Here is a 15551-nt window from a genome sequence, read left to right on the forward strand (position 1 = left end):
CTCCTCACCCGCTTCTGGTCCCTGGCTCCGAGGAGGTCACAGGTTAAGACGCTCCTCACCTGCTCTTGGTTCATGGCTCTGATGGAGTCTCAGGTCAAGAATCTCCTCACCTGCTCCGAGGAGATTGCTCCTGTGCCGCCACCTGTGGTCCACGCCGTTAAGGAGATTGCTCCTCCTCTGCCTCTGGCACCTGGGCTTGCCATAATGTGGATGATACAGAGCCCCCTAGAGATTAAGTTCCTGTCCCTGTTCCATTCTGCGCGCTTCCTAGAGATCCAGTTCCAGCCTGCATGTCTTCCAGAGGTCCAGCTCCTGTTCGTGCAGCCCTCTGGTCATCCACCAGATATCCAGCCCCAGTCCTTTCGGCCTCCGGGTCGACCTTCAGAGATCTGATCCTGCCCCAGTCTTCTCGGCCTCTGGATCGACCTCCTGAGCTAAGTCCTGGACTGTTGTGCTTGGGCCTGGTCCCTCCTCCGGACCCCCTCCGCCCGCCAGGCTTGAACCATTTATTTAGTTTGGACTTTGTTGGTGGTGGGGGGGGACTGTCATGGTTCCTCTGTTGGGTACTGGTCTGTTGTTTGGTTTGATATATTTTGATCTTGGTTTATAGTTTGTGGTTTTTGTTTTTTTAGTCCTGTGTTGATCATGGTTTAGGGTTTTGGTTTGTCATGTTTAGTTCTGTTTTGATCTTGGTTTCCAGTTCTGGCTTTTTTCTTGTTTAGTTTTCTGTTTAGATCATCGTTTGTGTCATGTTTTAGTTTTTGTCTGGATTTTGGGTTTTGCCACGTTTAGTCCAGTTTTCCTGTTTTCCCTCTTGTGTTCCTGTGGTTTGTGTTTCTGTCTCATTAGTTTACCTGGTCTAATTACTCATTCACTTCAACTGTTCCTTATTACTCCCTCTGTGCATATATACCCCGTGGTTTTCAGTTTGCCTGTGTCAGATCCTTGTGGTTCATCCTTGTATTGTGTGGTTCCCTTTCCCTGCTTTTGTGGAAAAATAAACCTTTTCACCAGCACCATTCTGCATCCTGCCTCATTCTCCCTGTGCTTGGGTCCTCAGCTCTGCCAACATAACATTCATTTACTTAAGAAATCTAATTCTATGGCTGAGAGTTTATCAGACAGACTGAATTGTAGAGTGAGATGGCATCACGGGAACAGATAGACAGTTAGACACCAATGGATTCATTTTTACAGAAGTTTAGATTATGTTATTTAGTGTTATGGTGGTGGGGCACGACAAGTGGACCGACAGTCTCTAAGCGGTGTAATGACAGACTGAAATCTACGGACTGGAAAGTCTTTACAATCAATCAATCAATCAATCATGATTTTTGTTATTTTTCATATTTATTCAATGATTTGCTTTTAATATATTTCTCTACTCATTTATTAATTAATTTATTTTAATTTGTCCATACATTTCCTTAATAAATAAATCACAAATTTTAACGTTTTTTCTGAACTGTTTAATGAGGTGTCTATATTCATAATTTTAGGATTTGTTTGAAATTCTGTTTAGGGTGACAATTTAAAGGAGAGCACCATGAAAGGGTTAATGAGGTTTAAGGTTGAGTTCTCAGGGTGAGAGCTGTGCCTGTGTGTGTGCTTCCCAACACGCTGATGTGTGTTGATTACTTGACCAATCAGAGGTCGAGGAGCGAGGTGAAGAGTTCAGGCTTGTTAAGACCTGCCTGGACACCTGCGTCTCTCCCCTCCTTCAGCTCGTCTCCGATATTCAGCATTTAACATGGACAGATTTAAGAGAAGACTTCGAAATTTAAGGAATCACCACCAAAAGTGCGAAGAGAGATTTGAAAATGCTCGGGTAAGTCATTTTTTCTTTGCACTTATTTTGGTTTTAAAGTCACTTTGTGTAGTTTATTAAAACAATGACAGTGGCAGTGCAGAATTTACTAGTGTTAATTTAGTTATCCAAAGTAATGATTAGGAAGGAAATTGTTTTTTTCTTTTTTAAATGAGAGGGACAGGACTTCTCCAGCCTCTCAGCTCCTCTCCTTTAATCTCCTCCTGCAGCTCAGTCCCTGTTTCAGCGCATTTACTATGAAATTACTTCGTATTTTTTGTTGCTAATTATGAAAAACAAACTTCATGTAAGCAGATGCAGCAGGCAGTTACAGTTACTACAGAAACCCAAATGAGATGCAGAAATGTCAACATGAACACGTGACAACTGCTATCAATGCTCCACGCTCAGCTCAGGCTGCTGTGTGGCCGTGGCCCTCTGTACGGTTTGTTTAGGCTATATTTAAGCTAAATGAAAACATACTGCATTAAATGGAGGCTCAGAGGTAACCTGTGGCTGTGGAATATGTGAGGAACATGCAGACAACATATGGAGAGTTGCACCTGCTGCTGTTGAAGTCCTGTTGAGTTCACCTGGCTAACTAAACTTCCAGCAGCCAAAATATCTGAGCAGATATATGAACTAATTACTGCTCAGTTTCTGTATCAAACCAGGCTGGGTCAGTCTGGACAGAGGCCAGTTTATTCTGTAAAACAGTTTTCAGTTTGCATGAAGAAATAATGAATAAATGAGGCTGAATGCAGGCTGATGTTAGTTGGTTTACTATGTTGTTAATGTCAGGTTGTTAGCTTCACAGCATCACCTTTGGCTGCTGTAATATTCAAAGTCTGTTCGTTTAGTTATTTATTTGTAATAATATTGATTTGTTTTCACTCTTAATGATGGTGATCTAATGAAAGCCCTACGCCTCACAAAGCACAGAATATCCAGTCAGACTTTTGTTACATTACACAGCTATATGTTTGTAAGATTTATATGTTTGATTTCTGAGCTCTCAGCCATATAAGGACATTGAAAGACTTGTTGTTCAATCACTAATGTGATTGTAATGGTAATATAGTAGGTAGGCACAACCTAAAGCAGTCTGATCAAACTGCCTGAAATGTTCTGTAAAAAATGCAAACAAATTTGTTTATACAGAGAATTAACTGAAAGAAAGTAAGAAAAAAAGACTTAAATGTGACTAAACTGTGTGATTGTTTTGTCTATAATTTGGCCAAAATGTTTAATTAAAGATTAGTTCATGATTGTGGCGAGTAAGCAGCAACTGGCAGTGGTTAGGATGCTGCTGTGAAATTATGAGCATTTCTGCTACAGTCTGTGTGGGATTAAACGGTAAATGGTAAGCTACACGTAGTTTAAGTTTTAAGGCAGTTATGTTGGATTTGGAGTAGTCAGTTAAGGAAAGTAATTTTTTTGTATCTGAAGCCATCAGGGTTTTATGTTAGGAAATATGTCTGCATTGTCTCACCTCAATTGAGTTTCACCATACGTAGACAGTCATACATAGGCCAGAGTCCAGCAAGAGGAAACATGCCACATGTTGTTTAGACAGTGATACTCTTTTTATTTTCACAGATATGTAGATGTAGAGGTGTAGGCATGTATTTGGCAATGTAAAGTTTTCACACTGAATTAGGCAGTAATGATGATAAATGATTATTTTCCCTGTTTTTTCCTCTGCCCTGCTGTGAAGGCCAAAAAGGACCACTGCCCCTCATCAAGTGAACATACACCTGTCAAAGAGAGGCGTGGTGATGAACCTGATAAAGCCTGCTATCCCCCACCAACACCATCACCATCCGTAGAAGATGAGGAGTCTCTGTTATCCAGCTACAGTGGATCTGATGCAGACTACAAACCATCATCACCATCATCCAGTGAGGATGAGGTCCTTGCACAAGAGTCAGAGTCCTCCTGCCACAGTGCACCTGAGAATCACCACAGTCACTCATCCAGTGAAACTAGTATCTGGAAGGCTAAGGACCAGAAGGCCAAAGGTAAATCAGTTCAAATAGGTATGCAGTCAAAAGGAAAAAGGAAGTTACAAGATGGCAAAAAAATGGTGAAGATTACTGTTAAAACAAGCAAAAAAAAGGATGGTGCCAGGGCTTGGGACAAAGCTCATTACTGTGTGTACTGTAAAAAGGCTCAATTGAAAATAGCCAGACATCTAGAAAGAAAACATAGTGAGGAACGCGATGTCGCCATTGCTTTTAGTTTCCCAGTTGGCTCCAAAAAAAGGAAGAAATTGTTGGAAGGCCTTCGTAATAAAGGCGACTGGCAACATAATGCCAGTGTCTTAAAAGAAGGAAATGGTGAGATTGTAACATGGAGACAGCCCCCTGGGAAAGCAGACATAGAGAGCTACCTACCATGTCAACACTGTTACGCTATGTTCAAGAGAACTGAACTGTGGAGACACAATAAATCGTGCAGAGGACGGGCAGAGGATAGTCAGAACGGCAAAAGAGCCAGAATACAAAAATCTTCCTCGTCCCTTATTCCAGTCAGAGAATCATCTAGTGGAGTACAAGAGATCATTCATTCCATGCAACAGGATTGTGTAACTTGTCATATCAGGAATGATGAGATGATTTGTGCATATGGAGATGCATTATTTGCTAAAAAGGGCAGAGAACAATCTCAGCACAGATATATTGCACAAAAACTAAGAGAATTGGGACGTTTTATGTTGGCTGCCAAAGACATTGACAAGCATGTCGCAAGTCTTAAAGACATTTGTGATCCAGCCAATTTTAATCTGGCAATTAAAGCAGCCAGGCATTTGTCAAACTATGATGTAAACAAGAATGAATATGGAAAGCCATCTACAGCTGTTAAAATTGGCTTTTCACTCAAAGGAGCAACTGAAACCTGGATAGGCCACTGCTTGATGACGTGTGATGGTAAAGCTGAGAAGAAGGCAAAAAAGTTCAAGGAACTGCTGGATACCTCCTGGTCCACTTACGTGTCGACTAATGCTCACAGCACAATTGAGCAACGCAAGTGGGGCAAAGAAGACAGTGTACCTCTGACAGAGGACATAGTCACCCTCCAGAACTACCTGAGGAAAGCTGAGAACGAGGCAATGGCAGAGTTAAGAGAGCGTGTGAGTACTACAGCGTACAAAAAATTAAGTGAGAGCCTTCTTGCACAAATAATCGTTTTCAATAAGAAACGGGAAGGAGAGGCATCACGTTTAACCCTTGAGACCTATCTTAACACAAACACTGGCCAAATGAACAAAGACATATATGAGACCTTATCTCCCGTGGAAAAACAATTGAGCCAGAGACTGACACATTTGGTGACACGTGGGAAGAGAGGGAGAAAGGTTCCCATCCTACTTCTGGAGCGCACCAAAGCTTCTCTTGACTTCCTCATTAAAAAACGGAGGGAAGTTGGCATACTTGAGGAGAACCCGTTTCTGTTTGCAAGGCTTGGCACAACTACCAATCTTCGTGGGTGTGACTGCCTCAGAAGATTTGCAGAAGAGAGCAAGGCCAAAAACCCAGAACTGCTGAGATCAACAAAATTAAGGAAGCAAGTTGCTACCCTATGTCAGCTTCTCAACCTCGACAGCCAGGAACTCGAGCAAGTTGCTCGATTCATGGGACATGATATCAGGGTCCACTGCGACTATTATCGTCAGACAGATAAAACATTCCAAGTGGCCAAGATTGGCAAACTTCTGTTTGCGATGGAACATGGAGCAGAGTCCCTGAAAGGGAGGACTCTACAAACACTGGACTCTGTTATCAGTGGTATGTAAATAAATATTAATACCATTTTAAAGTCATTACTAGTTTTATCTCTCTGTCATTCTCTGTCATTCTGTCCACTGTGTGCAGCATCTATATCTATCTATCTATCTATCTATCTGCATATTTTCAACTTTCATTTAATGTAATTGTAAAAGCAAGTTTACTAATTTTCTACTGTTAATGTTTCCATAGACAAAGGACATGCAGCCACCCCAATCAAAGGTCTGAACAGTGTCAATGAGAGAAGGACGTCGGATGCAGGAAGACAACAGGAAGCTCATGATGGTATGTAATGAAAATCATAACAAACCAATTTTATTTGAGCATCACATTTCAAGTATAAGACAACTCAGTGCTTTATATAACATTAAAAGCATCTCAGGAAGCATTAAAAAGTACAATAAAAGCAACAAAAGAAATTAACTTAATAAATAAAATGATATAAAGAGAATAAATTAAGTTAAAACAATTACAAGCAGCAAAAGTCTAGATAGGATGTAGTGCAGATTTCACCTTTAGACATGAGTAAAGAAAAGTTTTTAATCTGGATGTAAAAGTGTAGACAGTTGGTGAAAGTTTAATCTCCACTGGAAGATTAATGCTCCTCCTCCATGTTGATTCTGGACGCTGGTCTGGACTGCGGCCCGGACTCTGGGCCAGACTCAGGCCTGACCTGAGTCCTTGGATCTAAGAGTCCTACTAGGTTTACATTCTCTGAAATTTAAAGATGGATTCTGGACTTAGACCATTCTGGGATTGTAGACAATCTGTAGGATTTTAAAATCTTTTCTCTGACTGACTGGAAACCAGTATAAACTGAAAACAAGTGTAAAGGTTTTAAAACTGTTCCTGAACTGTTTGTTCAGGTCCCACCATTAGTGGTTATGTTAGGAATAGGACTGTCAACGCTATAGTGTCAGTGCTTGTGACTGATTTGAAAGCCTTGAAAAATCTTTTTTTCTTTCAAATAAATTATATTGATAAGTTGGACCTAATGTTGACCAGATGTCCAGGTTCTAAGTTATCAGTAAAACACCAACAGGTCCGAGTTTGCAGTGCAACCGCTGGCAACTGAAACAGAACCAGTGCTTTCCATAGTAACAGTAGTAATATGTTTCAGAAGTCAGTAACAGTAATCATATGAGTAATAAAACAATACTTAAAGAAATCCAGAAATTCAGCTACCACCCAAGCTTGAGCATGTTTGGTACGAAAAAAAACTTAACAAATTATTTGCTTGACTGATTTAAGGCTTAAAGCTTTTCTGCACATGTAATTTTTTGTCAGAAAAACTTTGCCATTGTGAGGGATTGTCTATAATATAGACTCTATATGCATATGCATCTTTCTAATGTATGCTCCATCAGATGGAGAACAGCTGTCCATCATAAGCTCATCAGTTTAGAGGCCAAAAAAATACTGCCACAAGACAAAGACACGATGATGATGACTCTGGTAATTCCAGGCAATATTAACACAAGAGCCTTGAAATGGAGCTTGGCCTTTACTTGGTATTAATGTAATTTTTACAGATGGAGAGGTGCCACATTCCGCTGCAGCAAGGTCACCTGTAAAGAGACTATGGCAGACTGCAAGAAGAAGACATGATGAAGATGGTTGTGGTGCTGATGAGGATGATGGGATTAATAACACCATTCAAGGATTTGAAAATGCAGGTAATACTCTGTGACTTGAATCTTCTTTCACTGCATCATTGTTTCTGAGATTTTAGCAATTTCATTAGACTAAAACATCATCTTGCATAGATGGAGAGTTGCAAGAAGACACAAACACAGGGAAACGAAAGATGACTACAGCTAAACAAAAACATGATGACGATGATTTGAGTGATGGTCAAACTGGTCCAGACATTGAAAAAACAGGTAATGCTTTTTTGTCTGAGTTGGATCTCACTGTGTTATTGATATATTTCTGAAATGAAGATGTAAGGACTACAACTCTATCAAAACATATTTTTTATAGATGAAATGGTGTACCAGGAGAGATGTGGAACACCACCTGTTGAGCAAAATGAGCGATCTACCGAGAAACGTGATGATGATGGTTGGGGTAAGTCTGTAACATTGGCATGAGTGAAGTGTTTGAGTTTAGCTTAGTGTTTTTAATTTAAGTCCTTTTTTAGTTTTGTTTACTTTCCAAAATATCAGCAGTCAAATACAAATAAGTTTCCTCAAAACATATACACCCAATATATAAGATAATGTATAGTCTAAACCAGGGTTATTCAATTCGGTCCTACGAGGGCAGCAATGCAGCAGGTTTCCCATGTATCCCTGCTTCAACACAACTGCATCAAATTAAATGGATCTAAGTTCTGCACAATGACTAATTCATTTGAGTCAGTGTGTCAAAGCACGGACACATGGAGAACCTGCTGGATTGCGGCCCTCGTAGGACCAAATTGAGTAACCCTGGTCTAAACCTTATGTCAGGGGTGCCCAAGTCCAGTCCTCGAGATCTACTATCCTGGAACTTTTAGAAGCAACCCTTCTCCAATACACCTGAATAAAATGGCCCAATTCCCTCATCCACATGTCATTCAGCTCTGCAGAGGCCTGGTAACAAGCCATTGATTTAATTCAGGTGTGTTGGGGGAGGGATGCATCTAAAAGTTTCAGGATAGTAGATCTTGAGGACTGGACTTGGGCACCCCTGCCTTATGTTGTTACCATCCCTTCCACCAGCCCTCCCTCCAGCTCATCAGCTATCCCACTGATTACAGTGTGTCTGAATTTTTCCATACATTATATATTACAAATGATGGTGTCTTTAAGTTCTGTGTAACAAACGACATATTGTTAAATACAGGGCAAATTATATTGACGGGCTGGAGCTGAGCACTTCCTTAAACTGCACTGTTGCCCCGAACTATACACCACTTGCAACATTAACACTTCCCTTCCTTCTATCCGTACTTTTTTTTAATTTGGATGATAAGGGGCCCGTTTCATAAAGGAGGTTTAACAAACTCTTAGGTGGAATCAGAACTCTGAGTTGAGTCCGAGTTGAGTCGACCTGTCCAGGGCATACCCAGGGCACAGTTATACTTTAATACTAAAGCTTGTGCTTGTACTTTAGTATACATTTTACCTCTTTCTGCCACAAAATACTGATATATCTTAATCCAAGTAGAGAATAAGGTGAAGTCAATGAGTCGTGCTCCCTTTAGCCAAAAGTATGGTTGAGTATTAGTTTAGGAATAGCAAATATACTACAGACCATGTACTTGTTGTGAACTAAAAAATATATCAACTTAATACATATTTGGACTAAATTACAACATTTTTAACTTCATAAAAGTCAACTTAAAGTATACTTCAATAAACTAAACTAAAATATAGACTAGAAGTATATAACTAATACACTGGCAGTAAGTAGATAGTGTACTTGTGGTATACTTGAAAGTGTACTTTTGGAAACTCAATAACTTTCGTTAAGAATTTGTAAAACAAATAGAAATACAACTACTGGAACATTAGTGGTAAGCACAAGTACAAAATTCATTCTGTGAAGATCCAGTACTTTTTTATTACTGCTGTGTAGTACAGAGGCTACACTTGACTAAATGGGGTAGTTTTTCTTCACCTCATTACTGGTAATACTGATAATTTATTACTGTGTTAACATTCATACAATAAAGGTTAGCTACCTCTGTTTAGCAACGTTCAAATCTTACATTTTTAATGAAAGATTAGATTTGTTTTCATATCTTTTCAACATAAATAAACATTCAACTTGACAAATGAGGTGGCCTTCAGGGGATTTTCTAAAGCAGAAAATTTACAACTAATGGCAAATAGTCAACATTATGCATGTAGAATTGTTTAAACAAGGTAAAGTTTTTGAAATTACTAATACATGCCTACATGCCAACATAAAGATTGCTACACTGATTAAACCTGTCTGAGGCCCATGCTTTTATGCATTATTGACCTTGTTGTAAAACTGCATCTATGTTTTCACTATTTGATCAAATGGCTCTGTTTTTTTTTTAACAGATGAAAAGGATAGAAAAGGGCGTGTTAAGAGACAAAAGGAAAATGTAAACAAACGAAAGCGTCAAGTTGATGATGACTGGGGTGAGTTCATGTTAAAAAGACTTGCAAAAGAGAAGTGCTAAATGCAAAGTGTTATGTATTTTCATTATACTGAGATGCCATGTCTCTCAGATGGAGAGGAGAGACAGACTGCTGACACCAGATCCCCTTTGAAGGGCCGAAAGAAGACTGCAGCTACAAGAGAACGTTATAATCTTGGTAAGATTAAATTTTGTTCAATAGATATGTTTCCTGAGAACAATATAAGTGGAATTGACTGCACAAGACACTAACTTGCATTTGAAAAGACTAGTAGTTAAAGTGGTGTTGCAGAGTGTCTATACTCAGTTGAAACGTAAATTTCTATTGTGTAACAATTTCTGTGACAAGGTTATTAATTAATTAATTAATTAGTGTTACAGTAGCACAATTGTAAATCAAGCCAACTTAAAAAAAACAAACTTCTGATCAACAATGAATATTTGAGGCTCCCCAAATTAAGTCAGTTGTTATATGGACGTAAAGAATATATTTACAGGTTACATATTTTACATTTGGCATTTCAATAAATATTTTATCTGTTGTAAAATAATACATTTAAATTAAAACAATGATAACAGCAATAGATACATAGATTAGACTTTATTAATCTCACAGTGGAGAAATTCACTCGTTACAGAAGCTCTTATTACAGAATAAGGTGAACATGCATCACAACAAGAAGGTGCAATATAAATTATTTTACAAGAAAAGAAGTCTAAGAAAAGCAAAAAATATGTAGTGTTTTTTATATATATATATATATATATATATATATATATATATATATATATATATATATATATATATATATATATATATATATATATATATATATATATATATATAATTGACAGTGCAAGAAAAACAACCTCACAGACTATATACATATTTACATGGTGATGGTGGGATATGAAGAATATGATGACATTGATAATGGGGGGTATTGCACAGTAAAATATAAAGTATTATGACTATACAGATAAGTTGTACAGTCTGACAGCAGTGGGAATGAAGGACCTGCAGTAGCTCCTTCCTACACTGAGGGTGTCTCAGTCTGCTGCTGAAGGAGCTGCTCAGCCCCTCCACATTGCAGCGGGTGACATGATGGATGTGAGCTTGGCCAACATCCTCCTCTCACCCACCTCCTCCACAGAGTCCAGCGGGCAGCCCAGGACAGAGCTGGCCCTCCTGACCAGCTTGTTCAGTCTCTTCCTGTCCCGGTCAGTGCTGCTCGCTCCCCAGCAGACAACAGCGTAGAGGACAGCAGAGGCTACCACAGAGTCATAAAATGTCCTTAGCAGAGGCCTGCATACTCCAAAGGACCTCAGTCTCCTCAGGAGGTGGAGGCGACTCTGGCCCTTCTTGTACAGGGCGTCTGTGTGGTGTGACCAGTCCAGTTTACTGTTGAGGTGAACACCCAGGTACTTGAAACTGTCCACCCGGTCAATGTCCTTCCCCTGGATGTTCACCGGTGTGTGGGGTAGTGTCCTTCTCCGGAAGTCAATCACCATCTCCTTGGTCTTACTGGTGTTTAAGCACAGGTGGTTGCGCTCACACCAGTCCACAAAGTCCATGATGACTGACCGGTACTCCAGCTCGTTCCCCTCAGACACACAGCCCACAATGGCTGAGTCGTCAGAGAACTTCTGGAGATGACAGCTGCTGGTGTTGTAGGTGAAGTCCGAGGTGTAGAGGGTGAAGAGGAACGGTGAGAGCACTGTTCCCTGAGGGGCCCCCGTGCTGCAGACTACCACCTCAGACACACAGTTCTGCAGACGCACGCACTGTGGCCGGTTGGTGAGGTAGTCGATGGTCCATGCAGCTAACTTTCCATCCACTCCAGCTCCATCCAGCTTCCCCCTCAGCAGCGCCGGCTGGATGGTGTTGAACGCACTGGAGAAGTCAAAAAACATGACCCTCACGACTCTCCCAGCGTCTCCAGGTGAGCCAGCGCCCTGTGCAGTAGGTAGATGACAGCATCATCCACCCCGATGTTTGGCCTGTAGGCAAACTGCAGCGGGTCCATTGCGGTCCACACCACGGAGCGGAGGTGACCGAGGATGAGCCTCTCCATGGTCTTCATCAGGTGGGAGGTCAAGGCGAGGGGTCTGTAATGGTTCGGCTCCTTCGCGTGTGATATCTTAGGAACCGGAACCACATAGGAGGTCTTCCACAGGACAGGGACCTTCTCCAGGCTGAGGCTCAGGTTAAAGATGTACCTGAGCACCTCACAGAGCTGGTCTGCACAGGTCCTGAGCAGCCTGGGGCTGATGCCATCTGGTCCTGCAGCTTTCCTGTTCTTCAGCCGCCTCAGTTCTCTCCTCACCTGGGCCGATGTAAGGGAGAGGGGGGAGGTGGAGGACAGTGGGGGGCTGGTGGTGGAGTCCATTGGTGTGAAGTGGAGATGGGGGGGAAGCTGAAAGTGAAGGTGAAGGGGGAATGGGATGGTAGATGCTGGACTGGGGATGTGTAAAGAATCAAATCTGTTAAAAAACAGATTTAAATCATTGGCCCAGCGCTGGTCTCCATCAGCTGTCCCTCTGGCACCACTCTGTCCAAATCCAGAGATCTCCTTCAGCCCTCTCCACACGTCCCGCGTGTTATTCTGCTCCAGCCGCTCCTCCAGCTTCTTCCTGTAGCTGTCCTTGGCCCGCCTGATCTTGTACTGGAGTTCATGGTGAACTCTCCTCTGCTCCTCTCTGTCCCCTGAAATGAAAGCCCTCTTCTTCTGGTTCAGCAGGACTTTAAGCTCAGGGGTCACCCAGGGTTTGTTGTTGGAGAAACACCGCACCCTCCGGGTTGGCACAGTGTTCTCCACACAGAAGCTGATGTAGTCCGTGATGCAGTGGGTCAGGCCATCAATGTCCTCTCCATGAGAGCTGCAGAGTGTCTCCCAGTCTGTGGTTTGGAAACAGTCTCTCAGTCTCTCATTGGCCTCATTGGTCCACACTTTCACAGACTTCTTCTGTGCCAGCTGTCTTCTCACCCTGGGTGTGTATTCAGGGAGCAGATGTACGAGGTTGTGATCAGAGCGTCCAAGCGGGGGGAGGGGGGTGGAGGTGTATGCGTCCTTCACATTAGCATACAGTAGGTCCAGCGTCAGGAGGGACTGCGGGTGGCGAGTCTGCATCTGAGTCACTGCGCTGTGGAGCAGCTCACAAGCAGCTGCTGCATCGGCCGAGGGAGGGATGTACACATTAAACAGTATAATACGGCCGCATGCCCACAGCGAGTAACTCAATGTCCCTGGTGCAGAGTTGTTCCTTTACACAGACGTGCGCCGGGTTGCACCATCTCTCGTTGACATACACCGCGAGTCCCCCGCCTTTCCTCTTACCACTCTCCGCCGCACTCCTATCCGCGCGCGAAAGTTTGAATCCATCCAGGGAAACCACAGAGTCTGGAATAAGTCCATTCAGCCACGTCTCCGTTAAACACATGAGGCTACATTCCCTGAACTCCTGCTGTAGCCTGGTCAGCGCCGCAAGCTCGTCGGTCTTGTTGGAGAGGGAACGAACGTTTCCCATAATCAGAGGGTAAATATGGCCTGTACCTCCGTTTCCTCTCCTGGAGCTTTCTTCCTGCTCTGCAGCCTCTTCTTTTTCTCCGTATCTCTGCGGGAATCTCCGGCTTCTCTGCATAGAGAAGAGCAGTGCCGCTCAGAGCTAACAGCTGGTCCCTGGTGTAAACAATGGCGCCGTGGCTGAAACCAAAGGTGTCCCCCACCGAAGTCTGGAAAAGTGCCAAAAGAAGCAGAAGTCCAAATAGAAAAGTAATAAAAGTAGGCTTCCCATGTGCAGAATTGCACCTGATACTGACTACTATAAAGAAAAAAAGAAAACCACATCTAAAAACCATAGAAAACGCTAAAAAAAGGAAAAGAGGAGGCAGAGCTGCCGTAACACGCAGCCGCTCGCACAGCGCCATTTCGCTTTTTTTTTTTTTTTTTTTTTTCTTCCAAATGAGGAGATGGTGTATTAAATTTGATAATAATCACCTCATATGTCCACTCTAATACCACCTCAGATTTTCAGGCTTTGACTGTAGCATCTAAACATAAATGTCAACATTGATAGTGGGTTATTGGCAAAGAGATCTGTCGCAGGTCCTCAGAATCAGACTCTGATACAGATCTCTCCTTTGGATCAAGAATAGCGAAAATGCATCTTAGATTAATGTCTCAAACGGCCTTTGTGATCAAGTAAACAAATTAACATTTTAATATACAACTAGTTTCCAGAACCAACAACATCAGCTCAGTGTTAATTAAAAAGACATAACTTACTGGATACACTAAAGATGATGGAAATAGACCAAAGGGTGGTGTTTTTGTTTATTTTATTTGACTTGTTCAGTTACAAAATTACCTGCACTACAGTTACAGAGTGAATGCTGCTGTTTATACAGCTGATGAGCTAATTCTCCATCTGATCTGGCAAGTTATCTGTCCTGATCATTCTGTCTGTCAGTGCGGTCTATTCTTCTTTCTTTTTTTTTTTTTTTTTGTGGTCTGATTTAATGAAGCGGAGCATACTTAATATTTAACTATTTATTTGTTAACCGTCAATAATATTTGGTGCACCTGTTGTATTCTGATCTTTATCTGATTGGTTGAGGAGACATAATTACTTTGATACATTTAATATTTGCAATTGAGACATCTTTTGATTCTCCTCACAATAAAATCAGCCACTCTGAAACTGACAGTTCTCACTGCTGCAGCTTCTTCCTGCGACATCTTAAAATCGTCTCATCTCATTATGGATTCTAGGTAGAAACGGGCCTTAATGTTATGAAAAATACAATAGAAAGACAAATGCATAGAACTAGACCTTTAGGTATTTATCAATGTACAGAAAAATATTTTCAAACTATTCAGGTCAGTCACCCGGAGTGATACATCTAACCATCTAAAACAAATTGGCCTCTTTAAACTTTTTATTTTAGATGTTTACATTGTAACAAACATATGAATCAGAATACTTTATTGATCTCCAGGGAGAAATTCTTATGTTGCAGCTGCACCTATTCAAATAGCAATGAAAAGAGATAGGAATATAAAAATAATAAAACTAACTAAAGCTAACTAACATAAAAAGATAAATATGTGCAGCTGAGTTTGAGTTAAAATAATAAAAAAGAACAAATTAAAAAATACGTAAGCATGTTACTGTTATCAGTCAATCGAGGCAGGGTTCAGGGTTCAGGTAAAAAAAAAAAACTTCAATAAGGTCGCACTTTATCAGCTCAATGTCTAATAAACACCTTTTGGTTTTTGTTTTGTAGATGTTCCAGAAATGGAAGTCAAGAAACAAGGTAAGAGACCCTGGACTGACAAGGAGAGGACTGCAGTAAAACGACAACTTGCCAAGTTCATCGCACTGAAGAAGGTTCCAGCAAAGGAAGACTGCATGATGTGTATTTGCAAAGAGTCTCCAGTCCTGAGAACACGGTCGTGGAAAGACGTGAAATATTTTGTCTACAATGAAATTGTTAAAATCAAGAAAAAGCTTGCATTTTGAATTAAAAGAGGACAACAGAGGGAGGAAACTGAGATGATAGGTGCTAAAAGATAAGGGAGAGAGTAAGAGGGTGATTATTCCCGTGTTTTAAGGGGTTTGTTATGCCTGTTCATTTGTTAGGAGGCCTACATCACAGCAAATCTTTTATGTAGCAGTTTGCGTTGAGTAGGAACTGACACATGCAGTTTTTTTTTAAGTTTTTGGAAAATTTCTCAGGAAACACCTGGCTGTTCTATATTGTTCAAATCAAAAGCTGCATTTTGAATAGTTGCAATATGTTTATATCTTCTGCACTTTGCACAACAGTCTTGTTACTGGCGTTTTTGGTTGCCAA

At 41.2% G+C, this 15551-nt stretch overlaps 1 protein-coding gene across 1 annotated transcript; it reads left to right on the plus strand.

Annotated features, from left to right (window-relative positions):
- Positions 1 to 1399: 1399 nt before the first annotated feature.
- Positions 1400 to 15217, plus strand: LOC121629815. The gene is made up of 10 exons (XM_041969612.1): positions 1400 to 1828; positions 3525 to 3828; positions 4693 to 5595; positions 5788 to 5880; positions 7128 to 7271; positions 7362 to 7478; positions 7579 to 7665; positions 9615 to 9695; positions 9786 to 9872; positions 14982 to 15217. The coding sequence occupies exons 1-10, from the start codon at positions 1751 to 1753 to the stop codon at positions 15215 to 15217; spliced, it is 2130 nt and encodes a 709-aa protein (XP_041825546.1). The 5' UTR covers positions 1400 to 1750.
- The last annotated feature ends 334 nt before the right edge of the window (positions 15218 to 15551 follow it).

This window comes from Melanotaenia boesemani, chromosome 19 (assembly GCF_017639745.1).
Source record: "Melanotaenia boesemani isolate fMelBoe1 chromosome 19, fMelBoe1.pri, whole genome shotgun sequence".
NCBI lineage: Eukaryota > Metazoa > Chordata > Actinopteri > Atheriniformes > Melanotaeniidae > Melanotaenia > Melanotaenia boesemani.